The sequence below is a fragment of the Hippocampus bargibanti genome, linkage group LG03, assembly GCF_051943395.1.
Source record: "Hippocampus bargibanti isolate YZ-2025 linkage group LG03, ASM5194339v1, whole genome shotgun sequence".
Lineage (NCBI taxonomy): Eukaryota > Metazoa > Chordata > Actinopteri > Syngnathiformes > Syngnathidae > Hippocampus > Hippocampus bargibanti.
Window position 1 is genome coordinate 3,892,997 of NC_142736.1, and position 15,607 is coordinate 3,908,603.

A 15,607-nucleotide genomic window follows, 5' to 3' on the forward strand; every position below is an offset into this window, starting at 1 on the left:
TCCTTTATTTATGTATTCCTTAAATGTACCGCCTTTATTTATGTATTCATTTATTTATGTATTTATCGATTTATTAATTCATGAATGTATTTATTTATTTTTAATTTACATAGCCGTTTGTTTATTTACATATCTGTTTATCTATTTTTTCATTTGTTTATTTGTATATTTATTCATTTATTTATTCATTTATTGATCCCTTTACTGATTTTCTATTCATTCATGTCTTCATTTATTAATTAATTAATTTATTCATCAGTTCATTAGTTCATGAATTCATGAATGTATTTATTTATTAATTTATCCATTCATCAATTCATAAATCCGAATTCAGGCCCTTGTACCTCCTTAAATGTACCTCCTTTATTTATGTATTCCTTAAATGTACCTCCTTTATTTATGTATTCATTTATTTATGCATTTATCGATTTATTAATTCATAAATGTATTTATTTATTTTTAATTTACATAGCCGTTTGTTTATTTACATATCTGTTTATCTATTTTTTTTCATTTGATTATTTATGTATTTATTGTTTTATTTATTGATGCCTTTACTGATTTTATTGATTTTTATCCATTCATTTTTTTTATCCATTCATCAGTTCATAAATCCATATTCAGGCCCTTGTACCTCCTTTGGATTGGATTGGATTGGATATGCCTTTATTCGTCTCACAGTGGAGAAATTTACATTATTATTATTATTATTATTATTTTATTTATGTATTCATTTATTTATGCATTTATCGATTCATTAATTGATGAATTTATTTATTTAGTTTTAATTTACACAGCTGTTTGTTTATTTTCATATCTATTTATTTATTTATTTTTTATTCGTTTATGTATTTATTCATTCGTTCGTTTATCTATTGATTGATGTATTTATTTATGTATTTATTTATGAGTTTATTTATGGGGTTATTTCCGGGTTTATTTATTTATTTATTAGCCCTTCCAATTAAAGAACAGACATTTTACTTCAATTTTATTTCCAGTGAATAAAGTTAAATAAATTGCGTGATGAGATCAATACATTTTCAAATAAGTTATTGGATTCATTTTAGGAAAAAGGACACGAGATGATGCAAACCCTCGTCCCACCACGCCGGATAACCGGCGAGCGAGTGGCTTGGAAAAGCAAAAAAGAGCACTTAGCGGCGCCGCGTCATCTTGCCGAGTGGGGGTCGAGGGTCGCGGAGGAGTTGGATGGGGGGGTGGAAGGGGGGATGCGGGGGGTGGAAGACGTCCGGGAGTGGATCACACGGCGGACATGTTAAAAGCAAAGAGACGGAAATGTAGCTCATTAGCTCGCCGGAGCCAGCGGGCGGCCCCGGCCAACGCGCCTTTTTGAAGGCGGCCGACGGGCAAGATGGCCACGAATAAAGAATAAAAAAAAAGGGCCAGAAAAGACGAGGAAGGACAGAGCGAGGGGAAGCCGATGTGGAGAATAAGATGGAGTAGAGGACAAGAAGAAAAAGGAAGGCAAGAAGGATGAGGGGGACAAACATGGCAACCCCAAAAGGGGAAGAAAAGGAGGAGGATGAGGAGCACTCAACAAGCAGTGCGAAGAAGAAGAAGAAGAGAAAGGAGTAAACTGAGCATTTTAGCATTAGCATGAATCAATTCTCACTTGAAAATCTTAGCATCTACTTGCATGTTAGCATATTATTATAGCTTTAACATACTCACTGTTAGCATATTTCGGTTGCGCTATCTAACGCAATGTTATTGTTGTGTTAGCGTACTCACTTTTAGCGCGTTATGGTTTCCGAGGCGAACACACTGTTAGCATGTTACTGTTATAATAATAATACGAATAATAATACGACGACTACTACTACTACTTGTAATAATAATAATAATAATAATAATAATAATAATAATAATAATAATAATCCATTTCATTTTAGGCGCCTTTGAAAACTCTCAAGGTCACTTTACAGTCACAGGACAAATTAGATATGTTAGCGTAGCCATCGCTAGCATGTTAGCATTCGATCTACCGGTGCTTGAGCAGCGGCAGCCACACATGCCAACTTTCACTCAACCCGGAAGAAACTCAAATCGATAGGAAGCAAGCTAGCTAGCTAACAGATAGCTAATAAGAATAATAATCCATTTCATTTATAAGGGCCTTTCAAAACTCTCAAGGTCTTCACAGTCACAGGATGAGGAGTACTTTGAGACGAAGAAGAAGAAAACAAGTGTGAGCTAAGAGAAAGGAGTAAACTTTTAGCATTTTAGCATTGCGACATTGGGATGTTATCAATGAATCAATACCTCACTTGAAAATCTTAGCAGCTACTAGCATGTTAGCATATTATTTTGGCTTTAACATACTCACTGTTAGCATATTTCGGTTGTGCTATCTCACGCAATGTCATTGTTGTATTAGCGTACTCGTTTTAGCGTGTAGCGTATAGCGTTTTAGTGCGTGATGGTTTTGGAAGCGAACACACTGTTATCATGTTACTGTTATAATAATAATACTAATAACAATACTACTAATAATACTACTACTACGACTACTACTACTGCTACTACTACTCATACTACTACTACTACTAATAATAATAATAATACATTTCATTTATAAGCACCTTTCAAAGCTCTCAAGGTCACTTTACAGTCGCAAGATAAGTTAGAAATCTTAGCGTAGCCATCCCTAGCATGTTAGCATTCGACCTACCAGTGGTTGGGCAGCGGTAGGCACACGTGCCAGCGTTCACTAAACCCGGAAGTAACTGAAATCGATAGAAAGATAGCTGGCTAACTAATAGATAGCTAATAATAATAATAATAATAATAATAATAATAATAATAATAATAATAATAATAATAATATATGTCATTTATAAGGGCCTTTTAAATCTCTCAAGGTCACTTTACAGTCACAGGATAAGTTTTGGAGTGGGTGAGTAGCGGTAGCCAGGCCTCAGGGTTCACTCAACCCGGAAGTAACTCAAATCGATAGAAAGCTAGCTAGCTAGCTAATAGATAGCTAATACTGATAATAATAGTAATACATCTCAATTATAAGGGCCTTTCAAAACTATCAAGGTCACTTTACAGTTTGTTAGCATTCGACCTATCAGGACCAAACATGACGCTAGGGGTGTTAGCATGCTACGTTGAAGCCACCTGCATTCGTGCACTCGCCACAGGTCCACGCAGGTGAAAGGGGGGCTGCATTGGTTCCTCCTGCAGGCGTTGGAAGGGCACCCCGGAGTCAGGCCTTGCGCGCTGATCTGCGACACGCCTTCCCGTGTACCCCGGATATCCATCGGCAGGTGGCGACCATTCAGACGGAGATCCCTCATGCAGCCTGCGGGGGTGCAAATTGTTGAATGACAAGGTGAAACACGCAAGGATGACACTGCTGTGTGTGGATGGTTCGAGTAGCCTGATCAATCAAGGTAATTTTTCACCGATTGGGAAGAATTTGTGCCTCTGTGTATCCTCATGTTACCTGTATGGATGCGCTTTGACAGAATATCGGCCATTTGAAGCTATTGTACCAACCTAGCTAGCTATTAGCTAGCTAGATAGCTAGCTTTCTGTCTATTTAGCTAGCTATCTATTCACTAGCTGACTGGCTATCTAGCTAGGTATCTGTTGGCTCACGATTGGCCAGCTAGCTAGCTTTCTATCTATTTGAGTTACTTCCGCGTTGAGTGTGGCTGCCGCTCCTCACCCGCAGGAAAACTGATCCTGTGACTGTAAAGTAACCTTGAGAGTTTTGAAAGGCGCTTATAAATGAAATGTATTATTATTATTATTATTATTAGTGGTGTTTATTTATTTATTTTTACTCCCAAATCTCTATTTAAGGAAAAGAGGAAGCAATCTAGCTGGCTGGATAGCAGATGGCTACACCTATAGCGAATAGCTAGCTAGCTATCTGGCTATTCACTATCTATGAGCTAGCTAGCAAGCGAGCTGGCTGGCTATTAGCTACCTATTGGGTATCTATTAGATAGTTGTCTATTCGGTATCTATTAGCTAGCTAGCGATTTAGCTGGCCGGCTATTAGCTATCTATTGGCTATCGATTACGTTAAAATGTATTATTATTATTATTATTATTAGCTAGCTAGCTCCTTGCATCCCCCAAAATTATAGTGTTTGGTGAACATTTGTGACACTATAATTATTATTATTATTATTATTATCATTTGCGAGCTATTTGCTATCTATTAGCTATCTGGCTGGCTAGCTAGCTAGCTAGCTATCTAGGTAGCTACCTATTAGCTGACTAGCTGGATGGCTATCTAGCTTTGTATCTGTTGGCTATCGATTGACTAGCTAGCTAGCTTTCTCTCTATTTGAGTTACTTCCGTGTTGAGTGAACGCTGGCGCGTGCGGCTGCCGCTGCTCACACACAGAAAAACCTATTCTGTGACTGTAAAGTGACCTTGAGAGTTTTGAAAGGCGCTTCGAAATGAAATGTATTATTATCATTATTAATATTTCACTTTCAAAGTCAATACTAATTAATCATTAGCATTTCAATGTGATTTTATACTGACTTTAGCATTAGCGCGAGCATTTTTTTTAAACAACAAATGACTTGGATTTAAATAGATTGATGTGTGTCAGCATCACAATCTTCAATCCAAGACAAACGGGCTCACCCTGGAAGCTCCTGTTGAGGGCCGAGGGGAAAGCGTTGCCTAGCATGACCAGCGTGGGGTCGATTATGATCTCCCGGCTGCGACCGGGCGCTGCCGTCACTTCACGTTGGCCGCCGCCGCCGTCCAGCCGCAGCGTCATCTCGTTGTCGTGGCGATCCAGCGACACTTGGTGCCACTCGCCGTTGTCCAGGCGGTACGTGGGTACGCTCAAGTTGTAGTCGCCGTCGCCGAGGTTGTAGTACACGCCCAGCAAGCCCTGACAAATCTGACAAATACCAAGAAACAACCGTCAAATTAATTAATGGAGGCCAAAAGCAAACATGGTGAAGCAGCATTTTGCTGTTATGCTGCATGGAAATTGTATATGTATATAATAGTTAATTCCTGAATTATACGACTCTGGAGTTATATGATCTTGAAAAGAGGGTGGCTGTCCAAAATAGAATGCAATACATACATACAGGTAACATCCGACTTACGACCAGCTCGATTCACGGCCACCTGTACTTACGACTCTCTATTCAACATTTTGAATGGATTTTGACTTACGACCATTATGACTTACGACCGTTTGGTCGGAACGGAACTCGGAACGGAACTGTCAGAAATATGATATTAACTGTATAGGTTAATAGAATGCTTTAACAACAGCTGAAGCTGGAACAAAGCGCTAACATGGACAAAAGGCAAATGCTTCCCCATGGTGGAAAAGAAAAAAAAACATTGCCAGCGCTTTATTGGCACCCAAGCATTAAAAAACAAATCCCGAACAAATTCAGGAATGGCGCTCAAAGTCGTATTTTCAATTTCCGAATAAATTCGGGAATGGCAGTGAATGAATTAATCTGATACAGAAAACGGTTTAAAAAGCAATTTGTTCGAAAACTGAAACATTTCCCATATATATAATCAATGTAATCAATGAATGCTATTTTTTTATCGTGATTGAACAATACAAACACGCCTGCTCACAAGGATAATGCGTCGCTCACAATGAAACGCAACACCAGGAAGTTGTCACATCTCGTTGCCATCCGGGGCGCGCCCCGCCCCTCCTGTCACCTCCTCCGCCAATCTTGGGAGACGGCCCCTCCAATCATCATTCACCTGGGTTCCCACAGCTGATTGTCATTCACTGATTGTGATTCCTTCCCTATCGCCAAGATTCCGTCGCTCGAGTTCTGCCTCCTTGCACTCGAGCGTCGTAACACAATACTCCGACCACCCATGGACCCCGCCGGCGATGACAGGTACTTTGCCGCCCTTGTGCAAGAGGCGGAGCGTTCGAGCCAGCTGGCCCAGGCGATTGAGGAAATGCGCTACGCCACTTCCTCGCTGGCTCAACGCCTCAAGGAGATGGAAACATGCATCGCCACCCTCACTGTTCCTTCCTCCCGCCCGTGGGCAGGCGCACTCCCCCGCTACCCCAACCCTCACGCTACGCAGGCGAAACCGAGCGCTGCGCTCAATTCCTCATGCACTTGCGCTCGTGTTTGAACAACATCCTGACGCCTACGTTAGCGATGAGGCTAAGGTAGCCTTCATCACCAGCCTGCTCGCGGGTGAAGCCGAAATATGGGTGCTGGCGGTACGAGAGTCCCGACCGGAGCTGTGCGCCTCGTATCAGGACTTCGTGGCCGAGATACGCCGGGTGTTTCACCATCCAGTGACGGAGGTCGAGGCGGAAGGGAGAATCCTCGACTGCGTCCAAGGGGCCCGTTCGGCCGCAGAATACTCCGTCGCTTTCCGGATCCAGGCCGCTGGCAGCGGCTACGGCGACCGAGCGTTGAGGGGGGTGTTTCGTCGCGGCTTGAATTCCGACCTAAAGGACGAGTTGGCTACCCGCGACGCCGGCACCACCTTCGACGACCTCGTCGAGATTGTCATCGGCTTGGATCATCGTCTCCGAGAGCGGCAAAAGGAGCTGAGCGACCGACGGCCCGAGGTACCCCGAAGCCGACCTCGGTCGACCACACCCGGCAGCGACCGCGCGCAGCCCCAGGAGGGACTCCTTGAACCTATGGTGATAGGGGGGGGAGACGACCGCGCCAACCCGAGGGCTCGTCGCACCCGAGGCCCCCAGCCTAGGACCCACGGCCAATGTAAGTCCCCGCCGAAACGGCGTCCGTTGGGGGCTAAGTCCACAACACGAGTCACACGGTTGGAGCTGGAAAGTGAACTATTTGGCCCCTCCAGCTCCCAAAGAGTGCGGGCACTAGTGGACTCGGGGGCCGACGGGTGCATCATCGACCCCCACTTGGCCGACCTTTTGGGCTGCCAACTTATAGATCTCCTTCCCCCTAAGGAGATCGTCGACCTGGATGGCCGATTAATAGCCCGGGTCACCCACCTCACTGCCCCACTTAAGCTCCGAGTGGCAGGCAACCATGTGGAGCACCGCCAATTTTTTGTTATGCCCTCCCGGAACGCGCCATTGGTCTTGGGTCTCCCCTGGCTCAAGGCCCATGACCCATCCATTTCTTGGGAGGGCCCCACCATTCAGGGCTGGAGCCCCTACTGCTACGCAAACTGCCTGCGGTCGGCTACGGCAGGGCGTAACCCCTCCCGCGGTGGCCCGCCCGAGGCCATCTGCCTCAAAGGCGTGCCACAGTGCTACCACGACCTGCGGGAGGTGTTCAGCAAAGACAACGCCCAATCCCTGCCGCCCCACCGACCGTATGACTGTGCTATTGACTTGCAGCCAGGGGCTCCATTACCGGACTCCAGAGTTTACCACATTTCACAACCGGAACGGGAAGCCCTGAGCACTTACATAGACTCCTCTCTAGCGGCGGGACTCATTCGCCCGTCGCGTTCCCCGCTGGGCGCAGGGTTTTTCTTTATCGACAAAAAGGACGGATCCCTGCGCCCATGCGTTGACTACCGGGGCCTGAACGACATCACCATCCGCAACAAATACCCTCTCCCCCTCATGGATTCGGCCTTCGCGCCCCTTCAGTCCGCCACCATTTTTTCAAAACTAGACCTTCGTAGCGCCTACCATTTGGTCCGTATCCGTGAGGGGGATGAATGGAAAACAGCCTTCAAGACACCTTTAGGGCACTTTGAATACCTGGTGATGCCGTTCGGGCTCACGAACGCGCCTGCCGTATTCCAGAATTTGATAAATGATGTGCTCAGGGACTTCCTCAATGTTTTTGTTTTTGTTTACCTTGATGACATTCTTAATTTTTCTCGCTCTGCAGAAGAACACCGGCAACACGTCCGACGGGTCCTGGCGCGGCTCCTGCAAAACCGGCTCTATGTGAAGGCAGAGAAGTGTGACTTCCATGTCCGCTCTCTGTCGTTCCTGGGGTTTGTTGTGGAGCAGGGGCAGCTCAGGGCCGACCCCGCCAAAACCAAAGCGGTGGTGGAATGGCCGATCCCAAAGACGCGCAAGCAGCTTCAGCGGTTTTTGGGGTTTGCCAACTTCTACCGCCGCTTCATTCGCGGGTATAGTCAGAAGGCACTCCCCCTCACTAACCTCACGTCCACCAAGCTCCCTTTCAGGTGGACTCCCGATGCTGAGGGGGCTTTCAACCGCCTCCGTCTTGCCTTCACCAACCCCCCTGTTCTGCGTCATCCCGACCCGGAGCTCCCGTTCACGGTCGAGGTTGACGCATACGAGTCCGGAGTAGGGGCCGTCCTTTCCCAGCGCTCTCCCACCGACCAGAAGCTACACCCATGCGCCTTCTTCTCCCGCCGGCTCAGCCCCGCCGAAGCCAATTATGACGTCGGCAATCGGGAACTGCTGGCGGTCGTCCTGGCCCTGCAGGAATGGAGACACTGGCTTGAGGGAGCTAAACACCCCTTCACCGTCTACACGGATCACAAAAACCTGGCGGCCATCCGGTCGGCCAAGAGACTTAACTCACGGCAGGCCCGATGGTCACTCTTCCTCACCCGTTTTGACTTTTCTCTCACCTACTGCCCAGGGTCACAGAACACCAAGCCCGACGCCCTATCCCGTATCCATGAGCCGGCAGAAAGGGAGGAGACCACCGCCAACATCCTGCCGGCCCAGCGCATCCTGGGCGCCCTGAGGTGGGAGGTTGAGAGAAAAGTCCAGCAAGCCCAGGGAACTACCACCATCCCCAGGGGCTGTCCCAAGGATCGCCTGTTCGTCCCCCCCCCCCTCTACGCACTGAGGTGCTTATCTGGGGGCACACATCTAAGATAACCTGCCACCCGGGGGTCAACAGGACGATCCAACTCATCGCCCAACGGTTCTGGTGGCCGGGGTTTAGGAGGGACATCACCCTCTTCGTGAAGGCCTGCCCGACCTGCGCCCGTGGAAAGGCCTCCCACCAGCCCCCGGCCGGACTCCTCCAGCCCCTACCGGTTCCGTCCAGACCCTGGTCCCACATCTCCGTCGACTTCGTGACAGGCCTTCCCCCCTCCCGTGGCAAGACGGTCGTCCTCACCGTAGTGGACCGATTCTCCAAGTCGGCCCACTTCGTTCCGTTAACCAGGTTGCCGTCCGCCACCGAGACGGCTCAACTCCTGGTTAACCATGTCGTCCGTCTCCACGGGATTCCGACGAACATCGTGTCGGACCGGGGACCGCAGTTCGTGTCCAAGGTATGGAAGCGTTTCTGTCGGTCCCTAGGGGCATCGGCGAGCCTGTCGTCTGGTTACCACCCCCAGACCAACGGACAGACGGAGAGGAAGAACCAGGACCTGGAGGCGGCCCTCCGGTGCGTGTGCCTCCACAACCCGGCGTGGTGGGCCCTGCACCTACCCTGGGTGGAGTACGCCCACAACTCCCTGGTCTCCGCAGCCACAGGTCGGTCCCCATTCATGTCCGCCTGTGGCTATCAGCCGCCCTTGTTTCCCACACAGGAAGGCCAGGTGGAGGTCCCGTCTATCGATCATCACCTCAGACGGGCCCACAGAGTCTGGAAGGAGACCAGGGACGCCCTGTCACGCACCGCATCCCGGAACCGGCGGGTGGCAGACCGCCATCGGCGGCAAGCACCCAGCTACCAGGTCGGGCAGGAGGTCTGGCTATCCACGAAGGACCTTCGGCTGGCAGGGTCCTCGGCCAAGCTGGGCCCACGCTTCACGGGTCCCTTCCCCATCGAGGCCATCCTCAGCCCGGTCTCGGTGAGGCTCCGGCTCCCACCCACCATGCGGATCCACCCCGTTTTTCATGTTTCCCTCCTCAAGCCAGTGGAGACCAGCCCCTTAGCCCCCACGCCCGCCCCCCACCTCCCCCCCGGATATTGGACGACGGACCAGTCTACACCGTGCGGGAGATACTGGACTCCAGGCGCAGGGGCAGAGGAGTGCAGTACCTGGTCGACTGGGAGGGCTATGGACCTGAGGAACGTCAATGGGTCCCACGTTCCTGGATCCTCGACCCATCCCTCACCCGGGCGTTCCATGCGGCTCACCCATCCAAACCTGGTGGGCCGCCGAGAGGCGTCCCTTGAGGTGTGTCACATCTCGTTGCCATCCGGGGCGCGCCCCGCCCCTCCTGTCACCTCCTCCGCCAATCTTGGGAGACGGCCCCTCCAATCATCATTCACCTGGGTTCCCACAGCTGATTGTCATTCACTGATTGTGCCTTCTGCCTATATCTGTCTGTCGCTCACTACCGTCTCCGTCGGAGTATTTTTGGTCATTGCCGTTTCCACTTCCGTGCTGCCAGGTCTGCTGTCATTTAGTTATCTTCCTCCACTCTTCCCTGTTTGTTATTATTTGATGCATGTTCCAGTAAAGACTCTTGATCCATCCAAGCCTGTCACGCCGTGTATTTCGGGTCCTTCCCTATCGCCAAGATTCCGTCGCTCGAGTTCTGCCTCCTTGCACTCGAGCGTCGTAACAGAAGTGATGTACAGTGATACCTCCATTTACAAAACCCTTGGCTTACTAACTTTTCGGTTTACGAACGTTACATGTATGAAAATGTTGCCTTGGCATACAAACTATTTTTCGGGATACACACGGAGCGCCACAATGAGTGATGTAATGAGCGCCACAATGAGCGCTACTGGGTAATGTCTGCTTATTTCTGTCATTTCTCCAAATAGTAACATACTTTCAGAAACCTCCCATGTCACCACGATGCATTTCAGTGATACCTCGGTTTACAAACCCCTTGGCTTACGAACTTTTCGGTTTACGAACGTTACATTTATGAAAATTTTACCTTGGCATACAAACTATTTTTCGGGATACACACGGAGCGCCACAATGAGTGATGTGTCGTTGGCGAACAAGCCCGTTCTCCAAACAAGAAAATGGCAGCCAATTGTTTTTGCCCTCTATTCCCCGCCCCCAGTCTTTGGTTAAAGCCACGTGATTGGTCAAGAACGCAGCAGTGAGGGGAGGTGGTTTAAACATTAAAGAGACAGTCAGACGGCAGAGAGAGAGTGAGAAAATGGATAAAAAAGTGACATTTGGACTCGTTTCAACTGTGATAGTTCAAAGGCAGGGTGTAGACTGCAAGGTTAAAATATCCCATCAAATAACACAAATAACACGCACAAGCCATCTGTACACTTGATGCAAAAAGGTATCAACCCAGCCAAACAGAACACAATTGATGAGGAACTAGGTAAAATTATCGCAGAGAAAGCACCTACAAGGGATCATTCCTCAAGATGGTGAAAGAAGAAGGCTACGTTCCTCACCAAGTGTTTAATGCTGATAAAACGACCATCACAAAGGTAAATAAAACAACTTTATCATACAGTACAGTTTATTCATTTAATTATAATACCATAGCACATTTATTATACGGAAAATAAGGTATATTTTGTGTAGTTTTAAGGCTTATTTAGTAGAAAATTATGTTTTATGGGGACCTGGGAATGTATTATTCTCATTTTAATGGTTTGCTATGGGTAATTAATTTTTGGGATACACACTTTTCACCTTACACACTATGTCTGGGAACCAATTAAAGTCGTAGGCCAAGGTATCACTGTATAATTTCTCCACTGTGAGACTAATAAAGGCATATCCAATCCAATCCAATCCAATAAGGAAACGAAGGGTCGTCCAGTGGTGCATTCGGGTGCGCTCCATTTGATTGAAAACCAATTTTTGGTTGTATACCATGTCATTAAAAAAAACACATTTTTGTTTGAAAACCCAATCGGACGAGAACATAGACGTTCCAAAACTGCCGTTTGACTGTACTGCTTTAGTTTGACACGTGTTACTCCTCCACATACTGACATCATTGTTAAACACACAAAGGAAATGTGAGAAACAAAAACGTCTGTCAGCTTTCATTTTGAGAAAAATGAGAACTGAACTGAACGGTTGTCCTGGTTTCAAAGTGCTTCCTTGGAATGTCCCATTGTGCATAATTTCCGTCTTCCACCACCTCCTCCTCCTCGCCTCGCAAGCAGTCGGATGAAGAGAGGAGTGGGCGGCCGACACGAAAACAGACAACGGCGCTTTGCTGTTTTATTGCGAGGAGGTGGGAGACAGCCAAACTGCAATATGAGTGTGCATCTAAAAGTCCTAACTTCATGAGAAAAGGAAATACATACATCACATTTTTGTGGAGTGTTTAGCCATACTTTGATAGTTTAAAGCACAACCGACACCGTTTTTTTTTGTTTGTTTCCTAAATGACAATAGAAAAACGTTTTATAGCATCTAAAATACCCAGAGCACGTAGGCTGATATTTTTAGTCAAATGCAAAATACCAATAAAAATGACTTCAAGTGTCCCAAAACTGCCACAAAACGAGCTCGGAACTGGGCAGATTCAGAAAGTCACGCCCCCTTGTTCGTGACGTCACGCCAGGATACTGCTTCACAAACTGCCTTGCTCCAGAATCAAAACAATGGCTTCAGATTTGGAAATGGGCTGATTTGTCCACTGGGAATTTGTGTCAACTTACACCTTATTTATGTCTTCTATATTCTTTAGGGAAACAATTAAAATGGGAATAATGTGTTCCCAGTGTAGCATATGTCACACTGCTACAGAATGTTGCGACAGGTCGAAAAGCAGCGGTGACGTCACGACCGCAGGTAGACTAAGATGGTGGCACAATAAACACGTTGAAAAAGCAACTCTCCTCTCTCATTCCTCCGGACACAACACCCAGGTCCCCATAATACATAATTTTCTATTTTCTAATTTTCTAAGCCTTAAAACAACACAAAATAAACCTTATTTTATGTATAACAAATGTGCTATGGTATTATAATTAAAGAAATAAACTGTACTGTATAATAAAGTCGTTTTATTGACCTTTGTCATGGTCGTTGATGACTTGATGGAAAGGAGTGGCCGATTTCATCAGCATTAAACACTTGATGAGGAACGTAGCCTTCTTCTTTCACCATCTTGAGGAATGATCCCTTGTGGGTGCTTTCTCTGCGATACTTTTATCTAGTTCCTCATCAATTGTGTTCTGTTTAGATGGGTTGATAGCGTTTTGCATCAAGTGTACAGATGGCTTGTGTGGGTTATTTGTGGCGCCTGATTGATGGGAATTTTAACCTTGCAGTCTACACTCGGCCTTTGAACTATCAAAGTTGAAACAAGTGCAAATTTCACTGTTTTCTATCCATTTTCTCACTCTCTGTCGTCTGCCAGTATTTAATGTTTAAACCACCTCCCCTCACTGCTGCATTCTTGACCAATCACGTGGCTTTAACCGAAGACTGGGGGCGGGGAATAGAGAACAAAAACAGTCTGCTGCCATTTTGTTGTTAGAAGAACGGGTTCGTTCGCGAACGACACATCACTCATTGTGGCACTCCGTCTGTATCCCGGAAAATAGTTTGTATGCCAAGGTAAAATTGTCATAAATTTAACGTTCGTAAACCGAAATGTTCGTAAGCCAAGCGATGAAAAGGTTTCTTCAGCCGTCATCTAGGCTTCTTTGAAGGTGTCGGACGTTTCGTTTCTTATCCAAGATGCTTCTTCAGAGAACTAAAGTTTTACTGGGAGTTTCAGCCCTATATATATATATATGCCTACCGTCCAGACGGGGCGGTGCCGGACTCTGCTATGATAGGTCCCTGCTCTCAGGTTGGGGGGGAGCAGAGGACTACTCCCTGCAGCTCCACTGATTGCTTCTTTTGTCCTCACTGATGACTGGCCTGATTGCCCTATTTGCTCTGGTATCACCTCATCAGCATAACTAAGCCTATGTTGCCGAAGCAGTCTTTTGTAAGTAGGGATATATATAGGGCCGAAACTACCAGTAAGACTTTAGTTCGCTGAAGAAGCTTCTTGGATAAGAAGCGAAACGTCCGACACCTTCAAAGAAATACAGATGACGGCTGAAGAAACCTTTTCATCGATGGACCACCCCTGTACGACTGAGAGCTTACACAGACGTAAGCCAAGTGGTTCGTAAACCGAGGTATCACTGTATTATTATCACAACATGGACCACATGGACCACTTCTTACCTCCAGTCGAAGGTACTCTGTCTGCTCCCTGGAGCTCAGGCTGAGAACGGTGCTGCTGTGCTTGCGGGTTCGAACCAGGATCTGCACCGCCGTCCTGCGAGCCGGCAACGGCGAGGCCAGCTGGTAGCGCACGTGGCTATGGCCGTCGAAGGAGTACTCGGGAACTTCTGCAGATGTCACATGTCAGGAAAGGGAAATCAGAGCAAGGATGAAGATGATTTAGTTCCCGCAACAGCCGCCGCCTCTGATCTCTGAACCGCGGCAACTTCCACTTCCTCTTTCATTCCGGCACGCTTAAGAGGCCAAAGCGTCCCGCCGGGAAGCAAAAATGGTTTGTTTTTGTCTGCCGCATCTTCATCGTTTTGCCTTTTTTAACCTCCGCCAAGGGCAAAAAAAGCGATAAAGAGCTTTTTTTTTTGCGTTTGGTTTTGTTTCTCCGCCTAACTCGAGCTGTTTTTGGAACCGACTGAGGAAAAAAAAAACGACTTTGAAACTTTAGCGATATCTCCTCTGGTCCCAAGTTATTCAGGAGAACGAGCAGACGGCACAATATGAATAAAAAAAAAAAACGTAGCTGGAGGCAACCTTGAGCTCAAGCAATGAGGTCAACAAGCGAGCAAGTTGGGCTATCGACTTCTCACATGAAGCGAAAATGCTAACGCTAGGATGACCCTCACGGCAGCGGCGGCGTACAAGCTCATCCAGTTCAAACTTACAATTTTCGGATAATCTTTTTGAGTAGCCTCTGAGGCAAATTTAAGAGACAACCAACACCATTTTTTTTGTTTCCTGAATGACATAAGAAAAACGTTTTAAAGCATCTAAAATAGCCAAAACACGTAGGCTGATATTGTTTAGTGAAATGCAAAACACCAATAAAAATGACTTAAAGGACAACCGTCGCCTCCGGATGAGTTGTGTCCATAATTTGTAAAATGACTTCTACTGAGGTAACGGCATATGGCTAGATTTTACGTTTTAAGACTCGCGCTGAATATTCAGGAAGTCTTGTTTTCCAGTTGATGACGGTGCCTGACGTGACGTCACGGAGGCAACGCCCCTAACCGAGAAAGCGACACACAATGCATTTTGGGTACTTTGTTTGTTCTGAAAACTTCGTGTTGATCCGTGTTGATGGCGAAATTAGAAGGAAAACACATAAATAATGTGATGGTGAATCGTTGTGTGTTGCACCAAGACTACTATTTGATACTAGTTGACACAAATTTCCAGCAGACAAATGAGCATATTTCCAATGGAGCTTGGGCGCCATCTTGTGCATTTTCTGGTACGCTACATTGGAGTCCTGATGGCTCGAATTGATACGGAAGTACTTCTTTAATCGATTGCAAACATTTATGCTTTCCTCTTCAGAACTATTTGAATCATATTCATAACTGGAGGTGTAACAAGAAAGCATCTTCTCCCAATCTGAAGCTATTGTTTTGATTCTAGAGCAAGGTGAAGATGTCCTGGCGGGACACTTTACCTCCTCTTGTTTTGCATTTGACTAAAAATATCAGCCTGCGTGTTTTGGGTATTTTAGATGCTATAAAACGTTTTTTTCTGATGTCA

The 15,607-nt window shown here is 46.6% G+C and overlaps 2 protein-coding genes across 2 annotated transcripts in view; one reads left to right on the forward strand and one right to left on the reverse strand.

Annotated features, from left to right (window-relative positions):
* LOC148899998 (neural-cadherin) overlaps nucleotides 1-15,607 on the reverse strand; it is a 297,995-nt gene that overhangs the window by 17,970 nt on the left and 264,418 nt on the right. The window contains 3 exon segments of the mRNA XM_088991547.1: nucleotides 3,148-3,331; nucleotides 4,640-4,904; nucleotides 14,033-14,199. Of these exon segments, the coding sequence (XP_088847673.1) occupies nucleotides 3,148-3,331; nucleotides 4,640-4,904; nucleotides 14,033-14,199 (616 nt within the window).
* LOC148900000 (uncharacterized) lies at nucleotides 8,828-12,545 on the forward strand. The gene is made up of 3 exons (XM_088991337.1): nucleotides 8,828-9,220; nucleotides 9,287-10,075; nucleotides 12,534-12,545. The coding sequence occupies exons 2-3, from the start codon at nucleotides 9,440-9,442 to the stop codon at nucleotides 12,543-12,545; spliced, it is 648 nt and encodes a 215-aa protein (XP_088847463.1). The 5' UTR covers nucleotides 8,828-9,220; nucleotides 9,287-9,439.

What these genes read in the sequence shown, in the direction of transcription:
- LOC148900000 (XM_088991337.1), top strand. Translation starts at nt 9,440, where the DNA reads ATGTCCGCCTGTGGCTATCAGCCGCCCTTGTTTCCCACACAGGAAGGC.